We start from the raw sequence: 15,256 nt of genomic DNA, 5'->3' as shown, positions 1-15,256 counted from the left end.
ACATTATCAAAAGTTTCCCGCTGTCCTGGAAGGGTTCAGCGATGTTGATTGGAACTCTCTTTCGGATGATTCAAAGGCTACAAGTGGCTATATCTTTAATATAGCTAGCGGAGCTGTCTCTTGGAAGTCCAAGAAACAGACTATTTTAGCTCAATATATGATGGAGTTAGAAATGATAGCACTAGCGACAGTACTGCAGCAATTGCAGAGATTCCCTTATAGGAAAAACCGGTACCAGCCATATTGATCCATTGCGATAGTACTGCAGCAATCGCAAAAGTTCATAACCGTTACTACAATGGAAAGAGACGTCAAATACGTCGTAAGCACAGTACCATTAGAGAGTTTCTCACTACTGGTGTAGTTAGAGTGGATCACATACGGACTGATGAAAATTTGGCAGATCCTTTAACGAAAGGACTGGCCAGAGAAAAGGTTTTCAGAACCTCAGAAAGGATGGGACTCATGCCTATCGAAAGATGAATCACAGTGAGAAAAACCTAGCCTGTAGACTGGAGAACCCAAGAAACAGGTTCAACAGGTAATAACTGATCACGAGTGATATATAGTGAATCATACTAAACCAAACACAGAGTTCCATTCCTTTGACTTAAAGTCTGAGCATGATATCCTGAAGCGTAAGAAAGGTTGAACTCAGTTCTTAATGAGATCTATACTTGATGACAAGTGAAGTACCTAGCTACAGAAGTACTCTTGATAGACTCACCTGTGTGAATGTGGAAGTAAGAGTCGCTTCCTATGGAGTTCTTAGGCAAATTCTCTAGAGCATTCACTAAATCGAGATTCACGTGCTAGGCCTTAAAGCACGGGCTTTTGTACTACACCCTAGTAACAATCTGTGTGAGATGCTGTTAGAGATAGAATTCAAAACCAAGGGTTACTCTAGTATATTCGGAATCATTTACACTATGTAAAGGTTCAAGTCGTAAGACACCTTTGCTTATGCACAGTGTTGTATAGACTAAAACTGCTCGATGAAAAAAAGAGGAAACGGTCCATTCCGTTCCATCCGCGCACGTTCTCGCTCCCTACGGTTCATCGTTGAAGGCCTATAAAAGGTTTGGCCTTCAGCAATTCGAAGAAGTACAATTGTTTCTTCACTTATCACTTCTTTTCCTCTCCCTCTCCTCCTCCATCTTAGCTTTCGGAGTAGTGAGTTTAGAAAGGGTGTGTGTTCCGATCGGTAACGGTGCATTTCCAATCGGTTTCTTTTGGTTGTTTTATCCTGGGGACGACGTAGCAATTTTCAGACCTGCTTGCACACTTTGACAGAGCTGCGAAATGTCTTAAAGAGAGTGAGCTTCGCGACTCAGCCTATAACAAGTTTCTGTTTTGCAGGTTTTGCTCTTCGCTTGACCGCTGTGCCTTGACGGTTTACTATTCGTCGTTCTGAGGGTCTTGCCGTTTCCAACAGAGAACCTTACGGGTAGACTAGAATTCAAATTCTACGATAAAATGAAGTTGATTCAATTCCAGAACAATTTTAAGTCATGCTCTAACGAAAGCTTTTGCCCTGACAATAATTACATTTCTTACTAGACACAAATATTAATGTTAATTTCCAGGGAACCTTACATGCCAGTAGAATTATTGCTGGTGTATAATACAAGTCCGCTTCAACAGTCAAACTTCCTCTACCATCGAGAATATATCAGGCTTCAACCTTCATGATGACTGAAGGAACGAATTTTTTTACATGATTCAACTGCTCAAGAAAAGAACAACAAAAACAGATCAAATAAGAAGATGGAAAAGATATAATAAATTTCAAACAAATACAATTCGTCGTTTGAAATCTTGGTTCCAAAATCGCCAGCCACATCGATAGTGATAAGCAATTCGTCCTATGCAATCGTAATCATGAATTCGATGACAAGATGAGAAATCTAAATAGACGTATACAGGCATTTTCTTTCAAGACAATCCATCGCATCCGCGATTTTCCAGAAGAGACTGAACGAACAATTCTTTCAACTGCTTCTTGTCCATTTCAAATTCATGGAGAAAATACAGAGATTCAAAAGTGAACACTCCGAAAACAAGCTCATAACATGAACTTGCTACCATTGATGATCGAATGATGAGACCTTTTGTATACTATAGAGACCTCCATGGCCCTGCACAGTGTAGCACACACTGTCGCTGCACTGAAATGATTCTCTCTTCTATATAGATGTTCCTTGGAAAAATACCTCCCCGTAACCGCTAACTTATTGGAAAAAAATGTTAAATCAAGTTGTAAGTGTAACAAAGGTGTGTTTGGTTTAATGGTCCCATTTTTTTGTGAAAAATTTGTATGGATGATTAAAAATTGGGTCAAAAATGTCAAGTGACCCACATTTTAAAATAAATATCGAATGACCTTTTGTTGACATAAAATTCAGGTAAAATTACTAAAATATATTTGCACACATGCAAAAAAGCATCTCGCTCTCGCTCTCACCCTCTCTTGGTCTTGGTCTCGATCTCTCTCTTTTCTTTTTCTCACTCATAAATTATTATTCTCTATCTATATCTCTCACTCTCTCTCAGTATCGGTCTCTCTCGCTCTCTCTCGGTCTCGGTCTCTCTTGGTCTCTCTCTTCCTTTCCTCACCCACAAAATCACTCTTCTCTCTCGCTCTCACTCTTACTCACCAGAGTTGGTCGCATCGGAGTTGCTCATGTGGACTCACCGTGCCGAAGAAGAAGAAGAAGACAACAAACAGAGGGAGAAAGACGAGGAACTCGACATTGGAGAAGAAGAGAAAAAAAGGAAAAAAGATATATCAAGAAAGGAAGGGCGATACCGTAACTTCACATGGTCATGACATCAACAAAGGGCCATTTTTTATTTTATTTTTTCAAAAATTAGGTCATTTGCCATTTTGGGACTTTAAAATAGGTTTTCTGTGCAATTATTCCTTTTTTTTATAACACTCCAAATAGCTTTGGGCGAGAATGCGATTGCATTATAAGGTCGCAATTGAACAGACAAAACGCTCGCTAATTAGTACCGCAATTGAACAGGCAATTCTGATTGGTCAATAAATTGCGAATATGGTCCAAGTAATAAATGCCCAAGTTTCCTTTGGGTCCACCTTAATGCACGGGACAGTTAGAAGGATTTTCACTCTTTAGTTTATGGAATAGTTGATTTAGGAGAAATTCTTGATCAATTTTTAGAAAATTGATTTTTTAGTGTTTAACTATTAATCTCTTCTTAATTTGTATAGTTTTTAAAATTACCAAAATGTCTTCAGTAGTTATCTACCTCACTTCCACTATGCTACCGTGGCTACCACCATCCTCTGTTAACCACCTCCAACGGTTGTCATTTTCAGCAACCACCTCCCGCCAACTCCAGCCACCATAGCTGGCCAACTCAGGCAACCATTGCTGTCGAAACTCCGGGCACCACCTCTGGTGATCACTGTCGTCAAACTACAAATAGCCACGTTCAACAACCACCATTAGCCACCAACGATGGCCAACTCTGGCTACCGCTAATGCTTGGCCAATTCCACCACTAACTCCAGCGTCAATCACCCCAAACAACCACCTCAGCCGACCATTATTTTAAATTTTACTAGTTCATTGTATTTTATACTTGTCCTTTATAGTAAGCTGGCATTAATAGAAACACTTTAAGTATCTAACAAACCAAATAAACTTTATATAAAAATACTTTTTAGAAAGAGTTACCAAGCATAAATGTTTTTATTTTAAACAGTTTTTATCAAAATGTTTAAATGAAAATGAATTTTATCTCATCTTTCGATGTTTGTATTTTTATATTAAATTGTAAATCTGAAGGTAATGAATTTAATTCGATAATAATTGACATGACTTTTTTTCCTAAAAGTTAGAAAGTTTGTTCACATCCCTACAATTGTTGCACAAGAAAAAAAAATAAGAGTTGTAACTAAATTGTTCAACTATAGAAAGTGTTTTATAGATCTCTAAGTTTTAAATATTCTATTTAATAGGTTCTTTCAATTTCTTTTTCATCTAATAAGTTTCTAATCTTAATTTGTAATGATGGATTTTTGTTTTTTTTAATTTTGGAGCATGTATTTAAATATTTTCATATACTTTTCTTTTTTCTCCTTGTATGTATCTAAAACACTATTTTTTTTACGTCATTAATAGATATCTTCATTACTATATGTCTATCAGCTACATATATTTATTATTAATAAATTAATAGACATTTATCACTGATAGACGTGTGTGATATTAAGATAGATGTCAATGAGCCAGTTTATTATATAAGCAAGTGCTCTTAAAATTATTTAAATAGTTGCCCATTAATTTTTCAAGAAATTATTTAACAGAAACCTATTATTGGCCTGTGTTTATAAATAAGCATTTGAAATCATGTAGAATGGGTCATGCGTGAGGCTTCAAATTTTAATTTATTCAAAAGTTTATAGACCAACATAATAAAAAAAAATTGTGAAAGTAAAAACTAAATATATTTAAAAATTCTATTAGTTTATTTATATTATATTTAATAATTCATCATAACATCATTCGAGTCTTGTGGCTTAAGTAGAATTTCAATTTGGTCTATATTTTTTTCAAAAAAATTATTTTTAGTTCAATAATTATGGAGGTGGTGGAAGATCAAACCATTGATCTTTTAAAGAATAATTGGTACTAGAAGTGTTTGCGGGTTGGATTGAATTGGATTGCCCAATTGCTTGGTTATAAATTTCTTCAACCCAAATAATCTTTATTAAAAATAATGACCCAACCCAATCCAACCATGAAAATTTTGGTTTGGTTAGTTCGGGTCACTCGGGTTACATATTTAAATTTTTGTTCAAAAAAGAAGTTAAACGTTATAAGTAACATTTTTTATTTAATTATTTTCATATATTGATGAGAATTTTCTTTCCAAGTGTTAAAAATCTATTTTTAAGGGTTGTTGGAGAATAAATAATTGAAAGAAAATAATGAAATTAAATAGAACTATAATAAATTTATGTATACATACTTGTATCATAAATAAAAAAAATAAAACTAATAATAAGTCCGAATTGGTTCAGAGTCAGTTCAATTTATTTTGAGTGAAATTATGAAACAACTCAATCCATAAACTAACTTGATCTAAAGGAGTAGATAAACCAACCCAATTCATACAAATTGGTTTGGGTTGATCTGTTTTTTCGAGTTATCATTTTTTTTATTTATCCATTGAAATATGCACGAATTGACTTCAAAATATTCATCATAATCTCATGTTTAGTCTCCCAAAAACGTTTATTCATCTTAGGTTTCTTACATGGGTAGAGAGACCATAAGTTTCTTAGTTTTTTTTTTTTTTTTTTTTTTCTCATTTTTTTTTTAGTTAATAACGTAAGGTGGAGAATAAACCTTTTTTTCATTCTCTTCATCGAGAATTTATTGTTGGTGAATTAATGATAGACTTGATAGCTTATCGGTCAATGCAAGTATAGAATTAGTCAAGTAAAATAAACTACTCTGAGAATTTAAAAACTGAAAATGTAATTTGCCACAAACAAAATCTTTATTGGTTGTTAAAAACTTATTGTACAATGAATAATCTAGATGATTTGTAAATTATATTGTCCAATGACTTCAAATTCTCAACACTATTATCACTGTATGTTTGAACAATGAATAACCAATCATATATATTCTAGTCTAAGAATTTAAAACATTTTTTAGAATCAACTTCCAAACAAACCTTTGGGTTCTGTGTAAGGCTAGAGATTATGATAACATTTGTTCATTTTCTTTCGGTATAATATGGGTAGGAGAATTTGAACCACATACCTTTTGGTCATTAATACATGTATATGCTAGTTGAGGTATACTTATTTTTGACATCATAGATTCATTCTACAAGCTACAAAGTTCTACATGATTCAAAATTCGATCAAATGCCACAAGAAGATTAACTTTTAACTCGTGAATAAATTATCTACATGATTCAAAATTCAATCAAATGCCACAAGAAGATTAACTTTTAACTCGTGAATAAATTAGGCAGACAATCAACATCCCTCCCTACCAGCATAAGTATTTTTCATACATTCTCAAGCTACAACAAATGCACTAGATGAACCTGTAAAATGTCGAATCGATCCCAAGAGACTTTTTGCTGCTCCAAAATGTCTGATTCTGTAGACACCCGACACTGCGGTCTGCGGTATTCTCCACTCTATGGTTGCATAACTTTGAGGACTAAGTCGAGAAGGTCTCGACCACTTAAAGCGTAAGCAGAAGTCATCGTCGTCATAAGCTGGAACCCAAGTATCCTTCTTCTGGAGGATTTCGACGAGAGCAAATGTACCTTCAGTCATCAGATCATTTCGAGGGCATCCAGACCAGAAGCTTACAGTCACCAAGTTACCTCTCTTGAAGGTGGAGTTAAGGGGAACATCGGATTTCACGTCCCCGAAACTCACTCCAATAGGAGTCGCATCCATGATAACTGGTGTAAGCAGGCTTATTTGCCTAGCAAGAAGATCAGGGGGCTGTGGCCCTGGCTCAACAGGCCTACCATCAATGAGGGATTGAGCAAGCTTCTTGAACTCTTGTATGTAGGCATCCAATGTGTGTGGACCATACAATGTGGAGGCACCCTGGGAACCAAGATCAATTGCCAAAATAAAGGAAAGATTTAAATCTCATTTTATTTAAGCTTATTCTAATTTGACCCCTAAACTTTCAACAATCTATTTTAGACTTTTATAGCATGTTTGGGAGTGATTTTAAAATGATTAAAATCACTTTTTTTCATATTTAAAATAGCTTCGAAATACACCTTTAATCATCCAAAATCAATTCAATGTTTAATTTTATATTTTTAAGCATATTTTTTATTCTATTAAAATTGATTTTAAATGATAATAAAAGCATTAAATGACAAAATTGATTTTAATCATTTTAAAATCAATTTCAAACATACAACTAATCTCCAAACTTGTCGTAATTCTACCAATAAATACATAACAGTAATTCTACCAATAAATACATAACAGTAATTCTATCAATAAATACATTGAATGTGTGTTAAGATGCTGACATGGAAATCTATTGAAGTCATACAGGTAGCTGAGATGGTATTATGTTTTTTTTTATATATATATATTTTTAAGTTCAGAAATTAAAATAGACATTTTGAAAAATCACGGGCCAAAATGGAATAAACTAGAAAGTTCTAAAAGTAAAAACTAAAACATTAAATTGATGACAGGTACAGAAAAGGCTGAAAGACCAAATTTGCTAACCTCATATCTCTGCATCTCATATTCTTCAAATGTGGTAACATATTGAGAATAGGTATTAGTCAAGCCTGCTATGACAACATGAACATTACCATTGAATTCTCTCTTGGCTCCAGTAGTTAACACTGTTTTTACAGCATCCCGAAGCCGTCTCCCCGCCATTGTCGTGAATTCTATTAGAGTTTTATAAAAGAAATTAGCATATTGGACTAAGAATAAGAAGAAGGGCCAGTTCTAGGAGAATCTGCAGAAGGAAAGAGACAATATTGGTACATGAGCCATCTACATTTTCCGTAAAGAAAAAATGAATATATTTATAACTGAGGGAAATGTAACTCAAGTTAAGAGCCAAAGATCATTTTGACCTTTTCATTTCGAACTCAAATAGCAAATGGAAGCAAAGATTATACCAGAATACCAAACTGGAAACTTTACAGACATTTTATAAACTGATTTTGAAGTCAGTTAAGATGCCAATGAATAAGCACATTTTACTCAACTGATTATTTGAAGCCAATAAATCTATTACCGGCAGTAGTTTTGGCAGGACCAAAAAATGCTCCCTCAAACAGTCAAATTCATGTTTTGAAGTGATTTATATAGGCTCTTGGAAAAAACAATAAATTGTTTTGTGAAATAGAGTGTTTTTGAGTTTTGAAGTTATTATTAAAGAAGCATTGAGAAGTACTTCTAAGAGTGTAAAATCAAACATCACAAGCACTTTTTGCTCAACATATTATAATCAGTAGTTTTTGCTAGAAACAATTATTTTAAAAGCACTACTTGATGGAAACCATTTCATTAATTCTTTATCTTGCATCCCTCCTGTTTTAAATGATTATTTCCAACTGAATTTGCCCATTATATTACACAAAGTGGATTTAGTCCGACTTTAAGAGTCAGTGCGCATTAAATTAAACTAAGTGGATTTTAGTCCCACGAGCGGGTGCCTATAAAATTACAGAAAGTGGATTTAGTCTCTCATTTACCCAATTTACAAATTATTTATAAAATGAACTAAACTTTAAGATAATCAGTGGTTATAACATTAGGATTAACCTAGCTACAAAGACAGAAATAGATAAATAACAAGGGTCGCTACTACCTCCTGGTACACCAAGAATGACAAGCTGCCCAATGCGGAGAATTTGAATTGGAAGTATTGAAGGCTGAAAAGTTATTTGAGAAAGAAAGTTGTTAGTAAAATTTAGGATCTCAATTATAAGAAAAACAACCATGTAACTAAATTTCAATATCAAAAAGAAATTACAATATCAACCGTCAGCTCAATCCACTTACTATCAATCCAAATCTCCCTGAACTTCTCTTTTACAAGTAATTACCAATTTTCCACACTCAATATTCTAATTATATTTCCAATATATTCTCCCATCAATACTGTTGGAATTTCTATTATTTGTGTAAATATTAGTTGTCAATATTCAGTCCTTTGTTATCATTCTTTTCCATATACGTAGTAGGTCTATTGTCTATATAAAAAAAACCTGACTTAACACAGTTTAAGACAGAATATTATATATATTACCCTCTGAAACTCAAGAATACACTAACATAAAACTTATCAAAAATAACCTTTATCTGATAAATTGATAAAAAAAAGAAATTTAGTCTCTGGAATAGCGGGAAAAATAAAAACAATTTAATAGATTATGTGCAACCACTTACAGCCCAGTCATATGGTATCTTCATCTCGCCAGTGTCAAGCAGAATGGGCTTGGGACTTTGACAAGCAATTTGTTCGTTGCCTGGTGCTTTAAGCAAATTGCGTACCAACTTCCAAAAAGCATTGCCCTTGAATAATTAGAAAAGAAAGAAAGGAAATGTCATGGCAATTAGGACCAACAATTGTCAGTGAAAAAACTGAAAATATGCACACTACTGAAACTGAACTGCTTTCTAACAAAAATTAAGAAATAAATGAATAACAGATACCTTATCATCTCCTTGCTTAAAATCAAATGCTCCAGGTCCATCAGTTGTCCCAGCTGCAAATGCAAACCCCATAGCAGCAGGACATGTTCTTATCACCTCAGTGGCTCCTCCCTGTTTGCTAAGAGACACTTCAAGCTGGGAGAAGTCTACATAAGAGTGACGAAAATCCACTTTTCCTGTGAGCTGCTCCGATGCTTTACTGAATAAATCCACGGCTTTTCTGAATTGCCTCTCACCAATAATACGTGTACTTTCGAACTCATCAGGGTAGCTGTAAGTTAAAGTACATGACAACGTGGTTCACATCATATGCAAGTGATCAATGATTCTTGAAGAAAAGAAAAAATGAATCTTCAATGCAGTGAGTTATGTACCCCGGTCCACGTCCATAACATAGCTCATTCTTTCCCCCGCAAGTACTGTGGTTAAAGTCACATGGTAGTCCAGTGTCTATGCAGAATGCCCCAAGAGTATTTGGGCTAACATCACCACAGTTCGATTGACAAAAAGCAGATACAAACTGAGGCCTATTGGCCTGCCTGAGAACATTTCTAACACGCCTTGAAACGCTAAGAATCCTGGTTGCTGGTCTACCAGGTTGTGACTGAAACGATGCTGCACGTTCCAACAACTCCTGCTCTGAAATATAACATTATCAGGATAAGAAAACTTGTCTATAGCCAATTTACAGCACAACATGGTATATCCAATAAAATGTAACTCTCATGGACACCCGAAATTTACAAGTTTGGTCCCTAAACTCTGAGGGATAATAGGTCCCAAATTTTAAAAAGTACCCATAAAGTTTCTAAACCTTTGATTTTATGCCTAATAGGTATCTACAATATAAAAAGTGTTCAATAAATTTCTAATCTTTTTCAATTTTGTATCCAACAAATCCTTGAACTTTAAAAAATAAAAAGTTGCATATGAGTAAGGAATATTTGATGCAATATGGGAAGTGTGTGAACCTATTAGATAAAAATGAAATTTCAAAGACTCATTAGACACTTTTTAAAGTTTAGGAACCTATTACATACAATTTTGAAAGTTTAGAAAATATTTAGATGCCTTTTAAAGTTCAAGTACCTATTAGACATAGCCCTAAAAGTTAAAGGATCAAACTTACCATCTAACCAATAAAATAGTAGCACATCAAGAGCTTAGTAACTTACTGTTTTTAAATACTTCAGGAATAATGTTTGAGACCCTGCGTGGAATACTATCCACTTCAGATTCACCAGGGTGCATGGTTCCAGTGCCCTTTTGCTCAAACCAATCTTCCATAAATCTTGCAGCCGCACCCTTGTTATCACCACTTATTAGTGAGTTCGTACGACTCATAGAAGTTCCATGAGTTGCAAACCAATTGAAGCTACCCACAGGACCCCATTCATCATCTACGAACTTCAAAAGAGTCATTTCTTTGTCAACATCATATTTGTATCTGCTGCGCTCAGAGGCAGGATTATTTAGGTAAGCACTCGGACTGCGGTTCACACCAGCATCAATGAGTTCTCCTGTACGAATATTAATTTTATTCCAAAAGGTTAAAGGTTTAAGTAACAAGTTTCTAAGTAGTCCAACAGTTGAAGTTGTTTACTAATCACTATAAGCGTGAATCTATGCTCTCACTCAGAATGATCAGATTCACTAGTTGACATGCACATGCTGATGATCATACAAGTGATGAGTTATGAACTAAACAAACATTTTCATTCAAAATACAATTTTTTGTAAGATCAAGTTTGAGATATAGAATCTATCTTCAGCAGGAAATTGAACTACCGTCTGAATACTCTGTTGCAGTCATTAGGAAACCCCACTTCACAACAGCCAAAGAATATACAAAGAGAATTCAGATTTCGGCTCATCTGTATGATTGTTGAGGACATGGATAAACTGACGTGAAAATATAACCTCACCAAACAGGGAAGTCCAAGAGAAGATAAATTTTATGCACCCATAGAAAGTAATGTTAATGCATTATTACCCTTATTTATTAAAATTGATCCTGGCAAGAGATTTTCGTGAGCTTGTATGATGCTCTTCTCGATACCATCCACAAGTACATCAAATGACTGGCGCACAAATCCAAGAGATGTCACGATATACACAACATACTGGAGATAACCACCTGGCCCAGCATGGGTATGGATTCCACTAATAGCAACATTCTTTTCAGTGTATAAGTCCCCATACCTACATATGTTAGGATTAATGCTTTAGTCTTACAAGGTTTATGCTTTTAAGATAATACAGATCTCCCCTCTGGTCAACCTTTTTCCGGCAGTGAAAACTTATGAGTCATAAGAAAAAATGCCCGGTAACAACATACAAACTGAACTAGAACCTAGAAGACAAGAAATGTGTTCAGCAGATAAGAAATAATTATTGATGAAGTAGAAGAGACATAGCAAGTACCTTGCCTTCAATCTCTCAAGCACCTTAATTGTCACAATCTGTGAGGCCATACAAGCATCAAGATTTACAAAAATAACCCGTTTTCCTTGAGGCTCTGCGACAATGAATGCACGAGCTCGTAATCTAAAGTGAACTCCAGATGCAATTTGTTCTGCATTTGCATATCCCATCATATTGACATCTGCTGCTGGTCCAGTGATGTCATGGCTTCCAAGACCAATTAGATATTTGGATTCTGAGAGCACACTTCTATTACTTTGTAGAAGCACTAACATATAAATACACAACCAGATAGTTCCCAATGATCTCCGAACAGTAAGATCAAACAGAGAAGATAGCTCCATCGCACTCTACCAAATAGATCAATCAGCCCTTAATCTGCTCTTCTGATCATCCTTCACAACATTTATGTTACAGGTCATTTCATATTCATAACTCAAAATCTCAACCACAATAAGCCTCTTCCAATTAATGAAAAAGAGGAAAGAAAAATAACAAGAAGAACGACAGATCCATGGACTCTTGGAGAGAAATACAAAGTGGCAGAAAGAGAAAGGCAAACTAAATAAAGCACATATATTGCATGTGGTTGAAATGTTTGTCTGTTTTGGTCTTTCCTTTATGCATAAAAATACTATGCGCATTTCCTTGTACGCTTAAAACTCTTTATCTCTTAAAAACCCATCAAGCAGTCATGGAAAACGTCCAGACCACAGGGACATAAGAAAAAACCTCAAAATAAAACATGAAATTAAGAAGTGGGTATCATTCATATTCTAAAATTTCCAACTTCAACTAATCTTTTCAATGCCATTACTCCAGAGCTTACCATTGAAGAATCAACCCCTTCTCAATCAAATCAGCAATGAATCGACATACACAACTAAGATTCAATTAGAAACAAGAAATTGGAATAACATTCCAAAACAAACACAGAAACTAAGATCGAATGAGAGCAGAAATTACAGTACCTGAAGCCAATTGAGCGAACAAGAAAGTTTTCAAACGCCACGAAATAATCAAATCGATGGAACTGTGGCTGTTCCTTTCACAATGATGAAGACGGATAGAGCTCGCGTTACGTTTATAAGTGGAGTGGAAATGAAGGAAGACGAAGAAAAAGCAAGTACACGGGCATTACCACGATCAATTCAATGGTGGGTGTGAAAAATTAATCAATAATGAAAAGAAGAAATTGGAGAAGAATCGGAAACGGACCCACTGAAGTTTTCACATTGAATAACTAAGCTGACGGTTAGTGGGGTCGATGAAGGATTATGATAATCGCACTGGGGCTGAGTTGTTCGTTGGAGAGAGATTTAAGGAAAATACCCAAAATTGAAAAAGGGAAAAAGAAGAAGAACAACTTCCCACTTTAGTCTTCAATTTTACTAAGAATGGCTCCTATTTATCTGCTATTTATTTGATTTGTATATTCATCTTATTAGATCAACAAGCGTTGAGGGAGGGTTCGAGACGAAGATTTTCCGTAAGAAATTTACGGGATCAGGTTTTTACGTAAGAAAAGAAGATAAATAAAGTAAAGGCGGAGTCTTTGTCTCTATCAACTCGGAAGAATTTTTTTTCTTCGTTTAAATGTGGATTCTCCCTCTCGTTTATGGACAGGTTCGTAAAAGAATTTTCTCAACATAAAATTTCTTCATTCAAACAAATTTGGAGATAAAATAGAAGAAATCACAAAATGTTTAGTAGTTCAGCAAAATGTTTTAAAGTTGGGACAAATTAAGGAAGAGACCAATTGCTCCCTCCTTCCTTCTTTGTTTTACCTCTAGAGTGTAAAAAAATAGAACTGATCAAAATGTGAACCTACAATCTTTCTTATAGTTAGAAAGAGTTTCTTGTTCAGAAATTCTTATAAATAAAAAAATTCTAAAAATACTTACAAAAAGTTTCAAAAGTGTTTTATATTTTTTTAAATTTTTTGTTATGTGAATATTTTTAAATATTTTTTATATTTAAAAAGACCTTTTCTTGTTCTTACTAGTAAAGAAAGGAACAACGTATCATTTTAAAAAAAAATCATGATGATTTAATTTTGTTTAAATTGTCAATTAGTATAATATGGAGTGTTATTCTCTTTTCATAAAATATTCTTTTTTTATCTATGTGATTGGTTCGAGTTAATTTTAATAGTCAAATATTAGTTTCATTAAATTAAACCATAGTTAAGTTCCAATTTCATCCAATACTATTTTAATCCTTCCTTATTTGTTCTACCTTACAAGGAGTAAAACAACAAAAAAAAAATTAATTTTTCCTAGAGTTCTTCATACTAGTGAGAAACAGTCCTTTACAAAAGATTACATATTTCATAATCGTTTAACTAGATTAAAGTTGTCAAAAATAGAATTTTATTATCTTCCTTTTTAATAAAATATTTTTTTTGTCTAAATACTCGACTCAATTCGCTAATTTTAATCTTCCGCTATTAATTTTATTAAATTAAATTATAAATTTAAACAATAAAATAAAATAAATAAAGTCGAAAATATAAGGACTAAATCTAAAATGAGTTTAACTCACTTAATATTTATACTATCAAATTTAAAGTTAGATATTTAATTTCTCTACTTTACTTATTATAAAAATTATAATATAAGAAATTAAAATAGAATTTAAAACAAGCCAAATGAATTTTGAAAAAAGTATTTCATTAAGCAATAAGTAGTAGGCACCGTTTTTCGGATGGAATGGTATATGTCATCCTAATAAATATTATTTACCAAACTATTATTGAACAATAATTTGTGATCTGCCAGTTACCTCGAAATACGTTCTAAGAATTGTAACATCTACCAAAAAATCAAATTAGCCTTCTATATAAAATATATATATATACATCTCACACTTATTGTTGAATTATTGAAATTTCAAAATCATTCAACATTTGTGTTATTCAATGAAGAGTTAGAAATTTTAATTTGAGGGTGAAATTTTCAAACTTTTTAAATCTACGATGAATTAAAATGATGGTACTTGTTGATTAAATTAGTTGAGTTATACTCACAATGACACTCGTTATTTTTTGGTTAATCTCGTTCTACATTTATAGCATAGCATTCTTAAAAAGAGCACATTAATTAGTCTAAGTATCTTGAATTTTTTATTTAAACAAATTTCACTCCTTACTTCAAAAGAAAACAAAAATGGTGATTGAACTTTGTCAACTATATTCCACCATCTTTAGAGGAACAAATAATAAAGTGGACATCAAAGTAAGCATAGTCTAAATGGCATTCAAATATGCTAGTAACCACGAGATTGTGGTTCGAAAGTTCAAATGTCATTATTTCGAATTATTGTACTCAAAATAATTATAATAATAAAGTAGGCAAGGCAACTGTTTACTGATTTAGGTTAGAAGGGTTAAAGAGAGAGTACAGAAACAAAAATTTATTGGGGGCAAAGACATCTTTGTCTTACAAAGGCAAAATTGGTCAAATAAATCTATCACTATAACTGGCGATCTACATTGTTGTTATAAATAATTGATCGAAATATTGATAATATGTCATGTGATATATATTTCTAAAAACTATATAAAAACAAATAAATCAAATAAATTATTTAAATTAATAAATAAACATTTTATATTTT

General features: G+C 33.4%; 1 protein-coding gene across 1 annotated transcript; it reads right to left on the bottom strand.

Annotated features, from left to right (window-relative positions):
• Positions 1-5,902: 5,902 nt before the first annotated feature.
• LOC120081755 (neutral ceramidase 2-like) lies at positions 5,903-13,052 on the bottom strand. Its single transcript, XM_039036907.2, has 10 exons — positions 12,610-13,052; positions 11,639-12,033; positions 11,208-11,416; positions 10,390-10,734; positions 9,589-9,853; positions 9,215-9,485; positions 8,948-9,073; positions 8,367-8,430; positions 7,265-7,434; positions 5,903-6,616 (listed from the first exon to the last, which is right to left on the bottom strand). Exons 2-10 carry the CDS (start codon positions 11,980-11,982, stop codon positions 6,068-6,070), a joined length of 2,343 nt encoding a protein of 780 aa, XP_038892835.1. The 5' UTR covers positions 11,983-12,033; positions 12,610-13,052; the 3' UTR covers positions 5,903-6,067.
• Between the last annotated feature and the right edge of the window lie 2,204 nt (positions 13,053-15,256).

The sequence above is a fragment of the Benincasa hispida genome, chromosome 8, assembly GCF_027475165.1.
Source record: "Benincasa hispida cultivar pf3 chromosome 8, pf3_genome.v1.1, whole genome shotgun sequence".
Taxonomy (NCBI): Eukaryota; Viridiplantae; Streptophyta; class Magnoliopsida; order Cucurbitales; family Cucurbitaceae; genus Benincasa; species Benincasa hispida.
This window is presented reverse-complemented; position numbering and strand designations above follow the sequence as displayed.